At 47.9% G+C, this 18,655-nt stretch overlaps 1 protein-coding gene across 8 annotated transcripts; it reads left to right on the plus strand.

Annotated features, from left to right (window-relative positions):
• Window positions 1–153: 153 nt before the first annotated feature.
• On the plus strand, window positions 154–18,311 carry LOC140251473 (uncharacterized). 8 transcript variants are annotated; one of them, XR_011903421.1, is made up of 16 exons: window positions 155–369; window positions 4,163–4,217; window positions 4,905–5,017; window positions 10,473–10,814; window positions 11,808–12,077; window positions 12,165–12,281; window positions 12,501–12,593; window positions 12,734–12,856; window positions 13,072–13,164; window positions 13,490–13,582; window positions 13,976–14,019; window positions 14,602–14,704; window positions 14,872–15,028; window positions 15,117–17,310; window positions 17,617–17,727; window positions 17,877–18,311. XR_011903421.1 is itself a non-coding variant. In XM_072335302.1 (12 exons), exons 3-12 carry the CDS (start codon window positions 5,002–5,004, stop codon window positions 14,692–14,694), a joined length of 1,284 nt encoding a protein of 427 aa, XP_072191403.1. In that variant the 5' UTR covers window positions 156–369; window positions 4,163–4,217; window positions 4,905–5,001; the 3' UTR covers window positions 14,695–17,417. The 8 variants fall into 8 exon arrangements, 1 of the variants encoding a protein (XP_072191403.1); XR_011903419.1 differs by having other exon boundaries at window positions 14,872–17,310; window positions 17,877–18,310; XR_011903420.1 differs by having other exon boundaries at window positions 14,908–17,310; window positions 17,877–18,310.
• Window positions 18,312–18,655: the final 344 nt, after the last annotated feature.

The raw sequence follows: 18,655 nt of genomic DNA on the forward strand, positions 1-18,655 counted from the left end.
TGCTAAGTGGAATCTAGGATGGGCGAGTGCCCACCTACTTCCCCATTTGTCACCATCAGCTTTAGCACTGAGACATTAGACTCACTTTTATCCACCTTTCCCCAATTCGGGAGATTTCCGTTCCTTTCTTAGGTCATAGTGAGCCGCTTTTTAAAGCAATATATGTGGAACCCGAAGAAAATGCCCTTATGCCTTCTGTAGCAAAAGATTAAAGCATTCTGACTCTGCTGCTTGCTTAGAGGCTAAGAGAAACAAAATCAACGGCTGCGCGCCGTGGATGGGCTAACGGAGGCACCGCCCATAATAGAATGCAAACAATACCCCGCATAGTGAAAGTAGGAACCCTTTCAAGAGAAGCTGCGAGAGGAGGTGAGTGCGCACAAAAGGGGTCGGCTGGCCGGGGGTAGGGAGGGGCGGCGAGCTGGGGAGGGGAAAAGGGGCAGAGCAAAAAGGGTAGGGGCAGCATGAAGGGGATGGAGCCGTGGGACTTGAAGCTATGGGGATGGGGGACCCCGTACTGCTTCCATACGGTGCTTCCACTCTCCCCTGTGGGGAACCCGGTTCTCAGCCGCCTGCAAGGAACTAAATCCAACCCCCCCCCATCATTGGCTGGCGTCCCTCATACCTCCAGCACTGGCTGTAAGGCCAGGGAGAGACCCCTGACGCGCAGAGGTGCTCATCGCTGGGCTTAGGGCTGCAGTTTTACATCAAGCTCCCATTTAGATGATTATTTCCACCACCCCTCCCCCCCTCCTGCTGCTTACAGAATATGAAGCTTCTTTTTTCCTACTGCATACCTGCCAGCAATCGGTGTTTTCCTGCTTTTGTTGTTGTTTTCCACTGGTTTTGACAGTTCTTTTGTTCAATAAGGCAGAACTGGCTGAGGGTGGTATTTCTCTCAGCAGGGTTTCCTGATTGCTAATGTTTTAACCTTCTGAAGCTGTGGGACCATTTGTGTCTCTCTCCTTTTTTTTTCCTGATGGGGAAGTCCACAGATAATGGATTCTGCAGCACTCTGCTGCAAAACAGGGAACCTACCAACCCTATGTACCTGCTCCATCCATATCTGTACCCAATCGTACACGCTGGTACCATGTGCTTCTGAGTGCATTTATTCCAGCTGAAGATCTGTCATCAGCAAGCACAAGGGCAGTGTGTGCACAGTGCTTCAGTTTGATGTGCATCACAACCCAATTCCGAGCTGTATCCCACTACAGTACTTAGATTGATACATCTCTTCCTTCCTGGTGGCGAGCCATGAAGATATGGTATGAGAAAGGTAAAGATAAAGGTAGAGAGAGGTCACCACCCTTGGATCCAGTGATGCCGTGTAGTTATGGCCATTGCTCTGGTGGTGGGCGCACACCCAAACTGCCACTCTTCTGCCTCCTGTGTGCTTCCCCCAGCCACTGCTCCCAAGGAAGACTTCTGTCAGCAGCTGCAAATGAGTCACAGGCCTCTAACAATGTGGTCAATAATCTGTGGAATAATCTCTTTATGGGTCACATCGTTTGTGAGATGTCCCCTCCTTAACTCAGTTTGCCTATTATGATGCAGCAGCTCTGCATATTAAGAGAAGTCTGTCCAGGAAAGTGCTTTAACTGTTCCTTTTCACTTTTAGCAAGTATTTGGTACACGATCCCTTTGGCTTCTGGGCCTCACAGCACACAATGCATAACAGGCTGTTTGCAGGAGGTCACCTCCTGATGAGGGCAGGTAATTACTGACCGCCCATCCCACCACTGACTTGCTGTTATCCCCCTCACTCGCCCTTTGTGCTGGCCCAGTCCAGCACTGCGGTGGTTCTGCCTGGGCGTTGCTGATAGCAGCTCATCTCACCGAGCAGCATCTGTGCAAAACATCTGGTTTCATTTTTGAGGGCTGCAGTTTCATTTTAACTGCCTGAACTCGAGAATGTTCCTTTTCTTGAGCCATAGAAGGAAGTCCCCTCTCCTCATGTTCTTCCTGTTTATTGGAGTGGCTTCTGCTACTGCCCCATATAAGGATCACAAAATCTGTCCCAGTGCTCCAACACTCCCGATGTAAAAAAGGTTTTCTTCATGTTCGGGTTCCTGTTTGTGCCATTTGCTCCTTTCCCTCTTGTTGCACACCCCTGGAACGAGCCTGTTTCCTCTCACCCACTTGACAGGGAAATGCCTGTCTGGTTTCACTGGGGCAGTGTCTGCTATGCTGCTGTTTTGACTTCAGGATAAAAACTGTGTTGAAAACAGGCTGTTGTTTTTATCACTGCTGAGCAGCGCTGCACACAGCCAAAGACCTTTCAGTCTTCAGCTTCTGGCACTGCGCTGCCAGTGTGGGGTTAGGGGGGGCACTGGGAGCAGGGAGGGGGTGAGACCAGAACAGCTGACCTCAGCTGACCGCAGGGGCGTTCTGTAATACATGATGTTATAAAGGGAAAATGTGAAAATAGGAGAGGAGTTGGCGGAGCAGCTGCTGCTTGGGAGCAAATTGGCATTGGTTGATGGGTGGGAAGCAGTTGCCTTGTATCACTTGTTTTGTGTGTGTGTATATTTATATATAGTTAGAATTATTGCCCTTTCTTAGTATATATATTTTTACTTCAACCCATGAGTTCTACTTCCTCTTTATTTTTTTTTTCCTTTTCTATTCTTCTGTGCTAAACCACAGCACCGCCCTTTAGATATTTCTAAGCTTCAATACAATTCCCTCTCAGTTTTCTCTTCTTCATGCTGAACAGCCCCAGATCTTTCAGCCTTTACTCGTACAGGAAATGCTCCAGGCCTCTCATCATCTTTGTGGCCCTCCACTGGACATAGAAGTTCCCTGACTTGAACTGGGGAGCCCAGAACTGAACACAGTGCTCCAGATGTGGCCTCACCAGTGCAGAGCAGAGAGGCAGGATCGCTGCCCTCATCCTCCTGGCCACGTTCCCATTAATGCTCTGCAGGATACCATTGGCCTTGGCCACACTGCTATAGCAAACATCCATGAGATAAGGTGATTTTTGGTTCCTGGCACAGACTTCCTCAGAGACAACACCTGGGGGGGGGGGCTTATTTATTTTGCCATATCACAACCTGAGAAGGTGGAGGAGGGATTTGTTTTTTAAAGGGGTAGCAGCAGTTTGCAGAGGAGCTGCATCACATGCCTGATTGCAAACTTACCTGGTGGTGAAGAAGCGATACTGCCTGGGTACCTGGACAACACTGTGGCCTGGGATGTTTCATGCCTTTTCTGAGTGCTGCAGGTTTGTGCAGCTGTCCTGAGCTGGAGGACCTTTCTTATCCTAGTCCTGAGCCACAGAAGGAAGACCCTCCAAACCATCATCCTTCCTCCAGAGGAGCCTTTCTTTCAAACTTGTCTTATTCTTTACTGGGGGGAACCTCAGCCCCTCCCTGTGTGTGCAGGGGGAGCTGGGAGGAACTCTAAGACCCAGATACCCATACTGGGAAATAGAGCCTGCCAGCTGGGATTTGCTTGGAAAATGGAAATTCTTCATCTCTAAACGGAGCCTGCCTCCTCCACAACCCTTGCTCCCACATCCTGAAAACAGCTGTATGTATCAGTAAAGAATATTTTTCTTGTTTCCCTTTTAAAAGCCTCAACTGTTTCTTGTCCAAACCTCAGACAGCGAGAGGACGCCAGAGAGAAGGCTGGAAAGTGGCTGAGTTTTGCATTAGCACTCCCACAACCCTTTGCCCCATACTGTCCTCCAAGATCACAGGCATTTTGCAGAGGAATCGCAGACCTCATTTCCCTCTTTTTCTTCACATCAGAGAATTCACAGAAGATATTCTTCGAGCCCACGATGCTCCACCAGCAGCCCTGAGTGTGTGCATTCAGATTCAGCCTTGCCACCAGGGCTCTGTGGCCTGCAACAGCTGCTCTGCCTCCGATAATGCAGTGCACAGAAGTTCATGTGATTTGTTCTAAAAGCTCGTTTCCTGAAGTCCTTTGATCAGGGCAGAAGCCGCTGAACAGCCATCAGCCCCTTTGGTGGTAGGGACAGTTGGGACTGGAGTTCTCCATTGCAGGCTTGAACATGATGTACCCAGCTTATATCCATCTCTCCTTGGGCTTTGGCTACTTTTGGGGTTAGGATGCTGAGCAGGGAATGGGCTCAGAGTGGTCCAGGAGCAGTTCCATAATTGAAATGGTTTTTTTGCTTCCTTTCCTTCAGATGATGCTCTGAACTATGCTGGGGCCCATGGAATACAACTGGATGTTGCCAGGAGGTAATGACTGAAGTGGGCTCAGCATTCAGCACAGGACCTCATCTCTGCTCAGAACTTCTTTTCCCTCTGTCTCATTTCAATTGTTGGAGGGGCTATTTCGACATATCCATACCTGGAGGAAGATTAAGGCAACAAAAAAGGCCAGATGTTGTCCAATGAGCATGTTTGCACCTCACTGCAAAGCGCATTGTGCATTGACAGTTTGTGCTTGAGATCTGCCATGCAAACAGGTCTGCACTGTGCATACTGGAGTTTCTAGAGTAAAGAAGGAAAGTCTCCTAAAAATATAGAAACTCCAGAGAGCAAAAGGTAAAAGTATTATGAGACAGCACTCAAATAGGCTGGGAGCATCCAATTTGGAGAGAAGCGGCTGGGATGGGGTTGAGGTTTTCCAAGTCATTAATGTGGATAAGGAGATGCAGTGCCTGCAATCACTCGACAGCTTAGTCATCTTGAGGAGATGAGGGAATGCGTTCAAGCTGAAGAAGAGTGCTTCAGTATATGCAGGGAACATGACCATAATGGCCAGCAGTTCTATAAATGAATACCAAAGGGACAGTGTAGAGCTGCAGCATTGCAAATACGCAGTGCATGGGAAGGGGTGCAGAGCGTACCGCTCCTGCACTGGTCTCAGTGCCATCAGCCAGCATGGGAAGGTGCTGATGCTTTGCGTGGTGTCATTTGCAGGTGGGGACACTATTCCTAGAGAACCCCACCAAGGGCACATCGCTGCAGGAGGAGCTCAGACCTAATGAAGGCCTGAAGGCACCCGCAGGTCTTGGCCATGTTCATCACACATTGTGAGTATGAGAGAGGAACTCATCTGTGTGTATCCTTGGGCTGGGTGCTGCAGGGCAGCTGTTCTGTTTCAGCAGAGCTGGGATGTGATATGGTGTTCTGCCTGCAAAGAGGTGTAAGGGAGGTGGGTCAGTCAGTGCTGATTCTGTGACGAGATGTTTTATAACTGAACGATACGGACTGCTAAGGGAAAGTTACACGGTATTAAGGGTGTTTATGGAAACTGGAGAACCGTGCTGTTTGATTTGTGGGTTTTGAAGGGAATGGGACAAACTGTTTTGATGGTATAAGAAAGTGTAGCTATTAATGGTATACAGAAATATAATTGAGGGTATGTGGAAGTGTAACTGAGGGTACAAATAGTGGAATAGTGTACAAAGGAAAAAGGGTTAAAGAGAACCCTAGCAGATACACTGATGAAATTGCAGCTAGGGAAGCAGGATAAAGTAGTTCATTTTCTGATGGATATGGGAGCTTCTTACTACCCATAGATGGTTTTGTAACAGTAGCAGAAGCTACTGCCCAACAAGAAAAGGCTACTTTTGGAATTAATTAAATATAAGCTAAGAAAACAAGTGGGAATACAGGAATTCTTGTACCTGCCAGGTTATCTGGCAAGAAATTTAATAAAACTGGAGCTAAGGGTCAAACTATATTGACTGATTAAAAATTGTAAGCCTGGCTTTAACACAAACTGGAAAAAACAATGTTGTACTCCCAGGAGTTACAGCAATCTCAAATAAGACACTTAAGGGTTTGGGCATCAGGGCCAAAAATGAAGCCCTAAATAGAAGTAAAAGCAAGGGCTCACCCAGTGAGGGTAAAGCAGTTCCCTTTGAGGTTATGTGATTGTAGAAGGATAAAGGAAATAATAGATAATTTTTTTGAGTTTGAATTAATAATTGAATGGGAATCCAAGTACAAAACTCCAAGTTTGCCAATTTGCTAAATTTTCAGATAGCAAGTGCTTTAGTTTGGTAGAAGACATGAGGGCAAGTAATGGAATCGTTGAATGGATACACTCAGTGATGGTAAATCCATGTACTTTATCAACCAAGTTAAGGAATGAATAGGTGGAGTTTACCTTCTGGATTTGAGGGATGTCTCTTCTGCCTGCTTTGGCCAAAGGAAGCCTAAGGTTATTTGCCTTTGAGTAGGAAAGCTCTAATAGAGGGAGAAGAGACTCAGTTAACCTGGACAATGTTACCCAGCGTTGTAAGAACAGCTTAATGATTTTTGAGAACTCGTCAACTCGTGAGCCTGAGACCTGGGATCCTCCATCCTCAGGTGGAACTTTACTGCAGCACGTGGATGCCACAGCAACAAAAGGAGTGTGTACAATAGACTGAGAGTTTGCTGAGTTTCTTGGTTTACAGAAAGCAGAAATAACTCAGCAGCAAGTGACGTATTTGGGATATGGAATTACAGGTGGACTTTGAACCTTAAGGACTGCCAGGAAAGAAGCCATCTGCTAAACCCCTGAGCCGCAAACTGCCAAGGAACTCCATACGTTCCCAGGAATGACAGGAGGGTGCCGACTGTCGATGCACAGCTACGGACTGATGGTAAACCTCAAACAGCTTGAAGTGAATAAGGGATGGCCAGCGTGCCTGAGGGCAGTGGCTGCACTGGTGCTCAATATTCAAGAAGCCCATAAATCTACACTGGGCCAAAGGATACCAGTTTTAATATCTCATACGGTGTTTACTGTATTGGTAACAAAAGGGGGACATTGGTTCTCACCCCAAAGATTCTCGAAATACCAGGCCCATCCTGGTAGAGCAGGGTGATGTAGAAATAATTGTAACTAATATTGTCAACCCAGTATCTTTCCTTAGCGGAACTCCCGGAGAACCAGTATTACAGGACTGCTTTGAAACAACTGAAGCTGCACATTCCAGCCAGTTGGTCAGACCTGAAGGACGAACCCTTAGAAGATGCAGAATACACCTGGTTAACCAACAGCTGCAGTTTTATGAGACAAGGAGACTGTAAGGCAGGACATGCAGTAACTGCTATTGACCAGGGAATCGAAGCACAACCACCAGCTGTGGGGACTTCCCCTCAGAAGGCTGAACTAACTGCCTTGACAGGAGCCTTAATTATATGGACAGATGCTAAATATGTGTTTGGGGTGCCACACGCTCATAGCACCATCTGAAAAGAGCAAGGATTGCTCACACACAAGCAAAACAGCCTGATGTAAATCTACCAGTGGCTACTATATGTTGTAAAGGACATCAGAAATGTAACACTGTACAGGAAACAGAAAATAAAGACGATAGATCAGGTGGCAGAACAGGCAGTTGAAGAAGGCTTCAATTCCAGACGGTAAACTTAAAATCTCTGAACCCAAGTCAAAAGCTGTAAAATATTCTAAAGAGGAAAGGAGTCTAATTAATGACTTAGAAAGGAAGAGAGCAAGCTGACAGATGGGTGCACGCCCCGATGGGCACATTGTTAGGCCCTTTAGTATTTTACGGAAATTGGTTATTACGGAAGATAAGAGAATATATTGGGCAAACCAACACTCCAAAGTATGATCCTAGTGCCGGAAACAGGGCACAAGTGGGCCTCATGGAAAAGGGCCTTCCAGGGCAACAATGGCAAACTGATTTCACTGAACTCCCAAGAAAAGGGGGGTATCGCTGTATGAAAACTTCTGTCACCTTAGAAACAATTGAGGATGCTGCTGCAGATGCATGATGGACAATCCAAGAGGAGATATCCTGTTTATCCAAAGTTGCGTTGCAACATGGAGTAGGCAGGGATAACACCAATTGGGGAATGGTTTTCTCTGGACTATGGGATAAACTTACTAGCTGCCAAATTTAGGATGACTAAAACAGCTTTTATTAGTCTGCATCACCTTGCTACTCTTGGTGTGTTTTACTTGTGTTGTAATAAGATGTTCTTTGTGTCTGTGCCACGATACCAGAAAGGAATATGAGGTATGGGAGAGGCATGAGCTAAGACAAAAGGTAGAGAGCAGGACTTATTTCAGGACACGTCAAGAAAGAATCAGATGATCTAGCAGGTGGAAGCCCTGCTTGATTAAAGAAAGGGGGGGAGTGAAGAGTGAAAAAGGACCCCATAATAGATGAAAAGGAAACACTTTGCTACAGAAAGGGAAAGGGGGCCTCACTAAGGCAAAGGGTAGTTACAGATAGTTTCTGTTAACGGGGCGGTGCAGAGAGAGGGGGAATTGCAGACACTAAGTTTGAGAAAACAAGGGGTTGAATGCCATGAAGATAAGGGTGGAACAGCCCAAGAACACTGTGGTGATTAGATGTCTACAGAGCAAGCTGGAACCAGTTTGGGGGGTGCCCCTCCTGCAGGGTCGAAAGTTTACAGCGAGGAAGACGATGAGCCTTCGCAAGGAAGATGATGAGCCTTCATCCCACAACCACCCCCACGACTCACGACACATGTGCAAGGGGGGAGGGACTGCATGCTAATGGGGTCTCAGGAATGTAATGAGTATGTATCCAAATTCCTGCAAACTATTGATTATTTATTAGTTCTGCCTATATCTGTTGCAAGCTTTCTCCTAATGGTGTGCAAGTGAGGTGGAGCTGTCCCCCTTGCACCAGGGTGTATGTGCATCACTCATTAAACATACCTCCTTTATAACTACTTTCATAGAATCATAGAGTCACCGAGGTTGGAAAAGACCTAAAAGATCATCCAGTCCAACCGTTCACCTATTACTAATAGCTCCCACTAAACCATGTCCCTCAATACAACATCCAGTCTTTCCTTGAACACCTCCAGGGTTGGTGACTCCACCACCTCCCTGGGCAGTCCATTCCAGTGCCTGACCACCCTTTCTGAGAAGTAATACTTCCTAACATCCAGCCTGAATCTCCCCTCCTGTAGCTTGAAACCATTCCCTCTAGTCCTATCACTAATGACACGAAAGAAGAGGCCGACCCCCAGCTCACCACAACCTCCCTTCAGGAAGTTATAGAGAGCAATGAGGTCTCCCCTGACCCTCCTCTTCTCCAGGCTGAACAATCCCAGCTCCCTCAGCTGCTCCTCATAAGGCCTGTGCTCCAGACCCCTCACCAGCTTTGTTGCCGTCCTCTGAACGCGTTCCAGGGCCTCAATGTCTTTCTTGCAGTGAGGGGCCCAAAACTGAACACAGTACTCAAGGTGCGGCCGCACCAGAGCTGAGTACAGGGGTACATTCACCTCTCTGCTCCTGCTGGCAGCACTGTTTCTGATGCAAGCCAGGATGCCATTGGCCTTCTTGGCCACCTGGGCACATTGCTGGCTCATGTTCAGCCGAGCATCAATCAATACCCCCAGGTACATTTCCTCTACACAGTCTTCCAGCCACTCCGCCCCAAGCTTGTAGTGCTGTCTGGGGTTGTTGTGGCCAAAGTGCAGGACCCGGCATTTGGTCTTGTTGAACCTCATCCCATTGGCTTCAGCCCAGCTCTCCAGCCTGTCCAGATCCCTCTGGAGGGCCTTGCTACCCCCAGGCAGATCCACCCTCCCAACCCATTTGGTGTCATCTGCCAACTTACTGAGGGTGCACTCAATGCCCTCATCGAGGTCATCAATAAAGATATTGAAGAGGACAGGCCCCAGCACTGACCCCTGGGGAACACCACTCGTGACCGGTCGCCAGCTGGATTTAACTCCATTCACCACCACTCTCTGAGCCTGGCCCTCCAGCCAGCTCCTTACCCAGCCAAGAGTGTACCCATCCATACTTTGTGGCTATGGAGTTTGATTCCACAAGTCAGCACCTCTGTCATGGTCAAGGAATGAACATCTCAGCAGGTGCTGCACCATCATTGTGCCTGAGTACCACTAGGTGCTGTTGCTGGGACAGCATGAGGTCTGGGGGTGGAGCTGTGCTGAGCCTGGTCCCATTGAGCAGTAACCTCCAGCATAGCAGAAATGCAAAGTCATGGCTTGAAATGGTGATTGAGCACCTGGTGGGGAGGCAGGGCCAACCCAGGGGAGCTCAGGTGCATGCAGTGCCTGTGAGTGTCCAGAATGAGTGGATCCACCCCTTCCCAGACCTCATTTAAGGGTTGGCAGTGGAGACACAGATATCTTGCTGGAGATCCCTGCCTACCTGAGCTCTTCCAAGTGTAGTCAGCTTCCTTCCTTTATTTCTGTGCTTGTGGCTGTTGCATTTGATCATATTCTCTTTGCAGCCTGGGATCTTGCTGCTCTGCTGTCATTGTTGCACTTTCCATCATGTTGCACTCAAGGAGACCAGAGCCTTGTTATTCTCCTTCCAAAGGCAAAGAGCTGTCTGAGCTTGCTAAGAAACATTTACGTAACGGGTCTACAAAAGTGATGTGTAAAAAAGGAGAAGCAAATCAGATGTGTCATAATGGGGGCCAAGAAATCAAAGGATCTGTGAACCAATCAAGTTGTACTTCAGCTTTTCTTTTAAACTAACCTACCTTGCTGTGGCATCCCTCTTATTTCCAGATGTGTTGCTGCTTTTGCTGGGATCCTCCCTTGCAGTGGGAATGACAGAAAGAAAACTTGCAGCAGAAGGTTCCTCTGTCATGATGCATGCACCGGCAATCAGCAATGTGAACATCACCGAGTGGGAATACATAGATGGCAGCACACCCAAATTCATCTTGCAGTACTATGCCAACTCACAGGATCTAATTGTTTACACTGCATACCAAGGCAGAGTGGTTTTCTACCAAACGAATGGCTCACTTGTCCTGCAGCAGCTGCGGGAGGTGGACAGTGGCATCTATAAAGCAACAGTTGACCTGATGCAGGACAGGGCTAGGGCAACTATCCTGGAAGTGATCAGTAAGTCAAAATAGGTTCAAAAGATGTTTTGCTCTGACAAAGATTTGCCATGAGTATGACAGATGGGACCACAGGTACACATCCTCCTGACTGGACTGGAGGACTTTCTGGTCTTATCACTGCTTTGAAAGACATGGACAGGAGACAGGCACCCTCTTCCTTAACGTGTACCTCCTTGTTTCAGCGTTAGCAGCTGCTCTCAGGAGAGCAATGTCCTAAAATGCTCTTTGACCTTAGAAGCATAACTCTTAAGAGTGGCCTGGGTTGGAAAGCACCTTAGAGACCATGTGGTTCCAACACGTGCCCATGAAGCTCCCAGTAGAGGATTTGGCTATTTGGAGAGTTTGGCTAAACTTGATGGCTTCTCCTATGCCCCATCCTTTACCACACTACTGCTATGTGTGAGCAGCCCTTTTCTCTTGGAGGAAAGTGTCCAGAGGTCCTTGTCATCACTTCCCAGCCTAATCCTACCTGGCACTTCAGGCTGCTATCCCTGACCCAGGGTTTCCCTACCTGACCTCCAAGAGTCGGTACTATGCATCCTTGGTATGGCATAGTGGCTTGATGGCAGCAGCTGTTGAACTTTGTGGTAATTGCCTTGCTCCTGTGGTATTTCCTGCCTTTCCAAGCTGAACCAAGGCTGAGTTGCAAAGTGGGAAGATGCTGCTCTCCCCATGGGGCTCATAGTTCTTGCACCTCAACCAAGGCTGGCTTTAAAGAGGGAGGAGCGAGTGGCTGCCTCACTGATTATCAAAGAGAAAGAAGCTTTCTGTCATACATATTTAAAGACAAGCAGCCTTTTAGAACACTTTCTACTCCTCCATCAACCAAATGGCAAGAGGGTCTCCCTTTTCTGGTGGGTTGGGACTGCTGCCCAATAGGCAGCCCTATGCATTAGGGACCAGGGGGCCTGATTGTTACCATTAGTCAAAAATAATATCTCTTACAGAGGCAATCCAAGGGAGTGCTACCATGTCACTCTCTGTTTTTTAGAGCCTGTGCCCCAGCCCAAGCTTCTGGAGATTTCAAACCTGAACAATTCTCTCATCAAGCTGATCTGCCTCCTGCCCAATGGGACCATGGCTGATGTCTCCTGGAAGAAAGATGGACATTCCCTTACCCCACAAAATTATTATCAGCCCTCTCTGATCTCCACTGAGTTGTGGATAAGGAAGGGAGAGAAGTCAAACTGTGGCTCCTACTCCTGCAATGTCAGCAATGCTGTAAGCTGGAAAGTGGCAACCGTCAACCTCACAATAACAGGTAAGCATCAGCCTGCAGTGGAGCCAGTGCTTTGCCACATGTCTTGGGGTTGTCCTCAGTGTTAGTTCCCCTCACCTCATTTTGCAGGTCTCTCGCCTCCTCTCCATGATGCATTGAGGACGACAGCAGCTGCACTGGTTTTCGCAGTCATTGCTGCCATCAGCTTTGTTATCTGGCTCCTGAAGCCGGGGGAGCACAGACTCGGTGAGTGCCCACACTCAAATCCCCAAACTGAGCCCTCTCTCCATGCCATGGAGGGGACAGAAGGTGCAGTAAAGCCTTTCTCACTAACTCACTTCGGTAGTTGGAGGAACCTTGCTCAATGTTCATGGAGTCGATGACATCTTATGCATCTGTATTTTGCATGTACCTCATTAGTGAGTTCTTGAGCTCCAACTCAAGTCTGATCACCTTTTTTAACAGGATGGACATGGCTAACTCCACCCATCATAGGGCTGCTGGGCATCTCATGTCTCCTCCTGTTTGTCACCTCTGTCATCTGGATGCGGGAAGAAGGTAAGATTCTCTGAAGCTGTGCATCCTTGTCCGATGTCCTGGTAGCTGATTGGTAGAAATCACTGTTAGGGTTCACTGCTCAGCCTCAGCCAGGAGAAGTGTTCCCATCCCAATTCTGTGTTTAATTCTTTTTCCCACAGGTCCTTCTGCTGCCTTCATCCTGCATGGGCTTTGCTTCCTTGCTGCAGTCATGACCGTGGTGATGATTGCCGTGATCTCTCTGTGCAGACCAGAAGCACTCACCCAGTGCCTAGCCCAGACCTGTGAGTTGCTGGTGGGGATATAAACCCCTGGTGCCAAAATCCCCATAAGAGCCCAGGAGCAGCCTCTGAGGTTATCACTGCACGAGGAATGAAGGCTGCTGTGGAGCCCTTCCATGCATGGTGCCCATGCCCTGCTCCCCACTGATGCCCATTTCCTCCCTGTAGCAGCTCCTCTTCACCACTGCCCCCCCATCCATCAGAAATTCTCTCTCCAGGCCACCATGTCATCCTGTGCAGCACAGCCATGACGCTGGCAGTCAACTTGTCATTCTCCTGCCTCTTGCTCCACAACTTCCAGCAGGTCCACGGTAAGGGCTAGTTTGGTTTGTGCTGCATGTGCTCTTGCTTGCCTTCCTCGTGGGGAGGGCTGGGGTGTTTGTGGGGCTGGGCAGAGATGCTCCACAGGTGGCTTTGCAGGCTGGTGCTTCAGGAAGGGGATTTGCATGCAGTGTTGCCAAGACAAGCCATGTTCTGAGCAGGGAGGGAAGAGCAGGGCAAGGTTTGCCCCTGGAGCTCAAATGTGTGAAATCTAAGGATGCTCCTCTCCATCCTCATCTGGGACATTCCAGCTCTGGAGCTGGTTAAGGGGGATGGAAGAGCAACCACTGACGCTTCTTGCTGTCTCCCTGGCAGACCGTGGCTGCTCAGAGCCTGTTGATGTGATTTCCAGCTGTGTCCCTGCTGTACTGGCAGCTCTCCTGCTGCTGCTGCTCTTCTTCCTCTGGTGTAAGTACCCAATGGTTCACTTCCTAAATAGCTGCTTTGTCACCAAGATCCCAGGCTCAGCTCTCATGCTCTGGCAGCAGCTCCTAAGGGAAGGGGAATCCCAGGGTATGCAGGGCATTTCAGAGTCCAGAACAGAGAACATGTTACACAGGGTAAAGCCAATGGATGGCAAGTTAGAGATGCGGGGCTTGCAGGCAAGGTGGGTATCTATTTCTGTGCTGCCTTCTTGCTTTTCATCTGAAGCAGAGATCTTGTGTTTCTGAAAACAAGGGTCCTGCCAAATGAAAGCCTCTCACACCCATTGCACCCTGCAGCCCCATTTCCTTCCTGTGCCCCATGAAGCACACACCGTGTTGGAAACTCAGCAGCTTATGCCCTGTCCTTCATTTCCAGATTACAAGAAGACGGATGCCAGCACACGGACCACAAACACCCATGTAATTCACTGCCTGCCTCAGTGTCTCTTTCCCCTGCTATTGCTTTCAGAAATCCTCATTATTTAATGAGGAACATGCAGTGCTCAGCAGAAAGCACCCACCTGCCTTCCTGAAGGGTGACATAGACTTGGTCACAACCCTGGGGGGGACACCATGAGCCTCCTCTGGCCATACTGTAAGTGTTCCCATGCGCATGTTGTGAGGAGCTCTCATGCCACAGGAGGTACATGCTCCTGTACCACACCTCCTCCAAAACACAGAGCTGTGAGTGAGGGAAACCATGGATCCACAGCATCATCATTACATCTGCATGCTCTCACTTTGCACCCTTCAGTGCCTAACACCATGCCTCAGGCCCTGCCTTTATGTTTCAGGGGGCACTGGGATGTGAACCCTTTCCTGTCCTGTAGCTGACCTTCGGGCAGCCCAGTCATACTTTAGGAAGGGATCTCAGTGCCATGGGGGATTAGGGCCTAGCAGAAGGGATTATGGCCCACCAAAGGGGATTGCAGCACACCAATGGGATTATGGCCTGTGAAAGGGGTTTATGGACACTAAAAGCTCAATCCTGTGTTTTTGCAGGGGAAAGAAGGTGATCAATGCTCAAACCAAGACAAGGAGAGCAGCCTGTCCCTTCAGCATCCTGGAGACGACATCAGGCAGGATCCAGGCTGAAAAAAAGGCAGTAAGGCACTGCAAGCTCTGTCTGCTCTCTAGCAGGGCTTGGGGCAAAAATTCAGCCAAAAAAGAGGGAGGGAGTAAAGAAAGATACACATTACAGACTGAGCTGTGGACAGTTCTGAGAAGTTCTGTCCGCCTGTCCCAGCTATGATGTATTGCTCTTTTTCACAGGTTGGACCAGTAATTTTTGACTTCTAAAGATTCCAGGCCTGTTTTGCTTTCCACTTCCTGAGCTGCTTTCTTGCTGTCTCCTTGTATGGTGCCTTACAGCTACAGCCATTGTGTCCTCAAGCCTGACAGCTCCAGCACTGCCCTGTGTGCCTTAGGGGTAGAATTCTATACGGCTTTTAAAGTATCCCTGACCTCAAATGCCCTGAGCTGATTTCCATTCTGCTGACCCAGCTTTGTCCCACCAGGCATCAGTGTGCCATGGGCACTGTCTGGGCTGACACCAGGCCAAGGCGAGGGTGCAGCGCTAACTCAAGTTACAGCAAGTAATTGTGTGCGTTTTGTTACGCTGGCTAAAGACAGTCCTGTGAACAGTGAAAAATATGTAGCTTTGCTTTCTGGATTGAAAATGGAATTTGAGAATAGGCTTCAAGATTGCAAAAAAATTTATCAACTTACATTTGAAACTCCATTTTCAGTCGACGTAAATTTGTTACCTGTGGATTTTCAAATGGGATGTATTGAGTTACAATCAGACATTCAGCTAAAACAGTCTGAGTATGTCTCTTTACCAGACTTTCAGAAGCCTTTTCTTACCAGAGAAAAATATCCCTCGCTTCACAGTTATGCCTTATTTATGTTTGTGCTTTTGGGTAGTTTGTGAAATGCGTGGTCAAGCAGAGCACGCTTCCTTGTGTGTGAAGAGTAAAATTTCCTCAAAGATCTCTGATAATGCCTTGAGAACTCACTAACAATTGCAGCCACTGCCACCAAAGCAGCCCAATGCATCAGTTTCACAAAGCCAAGGTCATGTATCCAAAGAGTTTTATGGCTTTATTGATTGCTCCTTAACAATTTTGTAACGTTAAAAAGTTGAAATAAATGTTGTTACCTATACACAGTAGCTATATTATATACTTTACAAGGATAATAATAATGCCACCTATTTTATGATGTTGGCCCATGATGGTAGAAGCAGGTGTTTGTAGGACAGCAGTAGAAGTCGAACCTTCCCACCAGTATTCCTTTACATGTTGTTGCTGTGTGACAGATGGCAGCAGAGGGGCAGTCTGACCAAATGGTGTCTGACATGGAAGGACGTGTGACCAAAGATGTGGAAAAAAAAAATGGTACCTATTGGCATTCAGCAGCTGGTGAACGTTTATGGAGACCAAGCAGTGTATGTCAGCACAGTGAGGAGGTGGGTGGTGTACTGTGACAGTACAGCAGGTCACCTCTGCTGGTCTGCCTTTTGACAAGCATGGTGTGCAGGCTGTTGTTCAATGCTGGTGAGAAAGCATAGCTAATGGTGGTGACTATGCTGAAATATAATGCTTTCAATCTAGTTAATTTATCTGTCAAATATTGTTTCTGTGCTCTTTCTATTGGTTGCAGTTTCCATGGAAATACATATGAGGCATAACTTTTGGAGTGATCTATGTATGTGCTGCTCAGAACACGTCCTCTTCACTCAGTGTGGTCAAAGGGTTGGACACCAACTCACCAACGTGCTCATTCATGAGGAAGAAAAAATGGAAAACCCACTTAGATCACTATTTCCATCCCTTTGCTACAGCTGACCCAATAAGCATATCTCCCGTGCATCTTTCTGCCTGTGTTCCCACCATGCAGAGGGAGCACCATGCTCTTTGGGACCCAGCTCTGGGGCTAGATCCTACCCCAGCAAGCTCTGCACCGTGTTTTTGGAGTCCAGGGGGTGGGAGGGAGCCTTAAACATCCAAGCTACAGCTCAGCGAAGCCCTGGGTCGCCACAAATCCCATCTCCAGGGCAGGGAAAGCCCCTGTCTCCTTGTCCAACCAAGGCCGAAGTTCTTAGAGCCGGGATGCAGACGCTGCAATGGCACAACCCCGTGGCAGCGAGGGGAAGAGCAGTACAGCAGTTTTCCTCCAAGCTAAGAAGAACCAAAAGGCCTGCAAGCTATTTGCATGCACCACGTGGCAGTTACTTGCTTTGCGCACTAACAAGTTGATTCATATTTGAGAAGAATTTTTAATTATGTCTGACAGGAAAAAGACCTTCTGCTCTATAACGGACTATTTTGGGTAGAAAGGAGCTGCTGCCTGCCATGCATCTGAACAACATCCCCACACTGGATGGTTTATGAACACAGACAAACCTTGCATCCCAATGGCCACCTTCTAGTACAAAGCTGACATTTTCTATGTCCATATTCATAAGAAATTGTCCCCTTCGACCCCAGTGACAACAATGATTTAGTTACATTTCAGCTTTCTCCAAACCTGGAGGAAGCACAAAAAAGCAGGTTTTATTTTTCTTAGGACTGAGTGAGAGCAGTGATGTGTTGATGCCTGGAGCACTCGGGAACATTCCTGCCTAAGAGTGTCTTGACAGAGGACAGTCCTGATCACCTGCACTGTGGTTTTGTTTCATGATTTCTGGAATAACTTCCAGAATTTCAGGTAAATGTAATATTCTGCAGTAGTCCCAGTGTACAAAGCTTGGTACTGCCTGCAGAATTTCACTGCCTGCAGAAATGTCTCTGCTCAAAGAGTCCAACACCAATTTATTTCAGCTTGAAACAACGGGGATTTAGCTTTCATAGGGAATTAGTAGAGTTACACACCACATTCCTAATCAATCACTGAAATGTGGGTGTGTTTGTTTGACAAACTCCATGTTAGCATGCCTCTGAACAGGACTCCTTTTGCTTTCTTAAGCTCTTCTTTTTTCCCCTTAGAGGTAAAACATTTTATTTGTCTTGCCAGATCATTTAGAACATTCCTATTTAACAAGCCTTTGAGTCAGCCAAGTTGACAGCATTACACACATGTTGTGTGCATGCTGGACTGGACGGAGGGCTTCCAAATCACTCAGAGGTAAGAACAGACTTTTTTATTCCCTACATAAATTAGGTATTCAAAGGTCAAGAGACAAAACCTTCCTAGATCGCTGTGTGCAGGGGATGCTTTTTGAGCACAGACCTTATTTTCTTGCTTGCACACTCCCACCCTGCTGCGGCCCATAGCCGGAGCGGGGAGCACGGCAGCACCTTGGACAGCGCCACGTCGCGGCCTGCACAGCCCACGTGTTCTGCTACTGTCTCCTCTACGATAGAAGCGCCTGCGTTAGTTACCTGTTGTGGTGCCGTGGCCTTAATGCGGAAAATAACCGGAATAACCCTAATCGGTGCCACGCTATCACCGTCGCTACGCTCCTGAGGGAAGCGAGGAGGATATGGGCGGAAGTGGCGGCGGCTGCATCGCCTCCCTGCAGCGCCGCCTTGTGGAGCGGAGGTTAGTAGGGCGCTGGAAGCCCGAGTGTCCCCCCGTCCAGGATGGGTGTCCACCAAGTGCGTCTCATCCATAAGGTCAGCTCCGTGGCAGTTTTGGGCTTAGATGTTGACAGGATTTGGAGTTACTAACATCCACTGTGTACAGATAAAGTGGCATTGAACTGAAAATCACATTATGACTTTGTACTTTGCGAAGACATGAACTCTGACTTTAAGAAATAAGTAAAATATGTTCAGAGAAAAAGTGGTTGTTTATTTATTTCTTTAAATTTTAATGCCACATTTCCCTATCAAAGAGAAGTTTATCTGGTAATGAGTTCATGTACCTACTGAAGGTGACTTTGACGGACCTTAGCTTTATTACAATCACAGAATCATTATGGTAGGAAAAGACCTCTGAGATCATCTAGTCCAACTACGCACCTACCACCAACACTGCCCACTAAAACACATCTCTAAGTACCACATCCCCATCTTTCTTTAACACCTCCTGGGACAGTGACTCCCTGGGC

Source organism: Excalfactoria chinensis, chromosome 4 (genome assembly GCF_039878825.1).
Source record: "Excalfactoria chinensis isolate bCotChi1 chromosome 4, bCotChi1.hap2, whole genome shotgun sequence".
NCBI lineage: Eukaryota > Metazoa > Chordata > Aves > Galliformes > Phasianidae > Excalfactoria > Excalfactoria chinensis.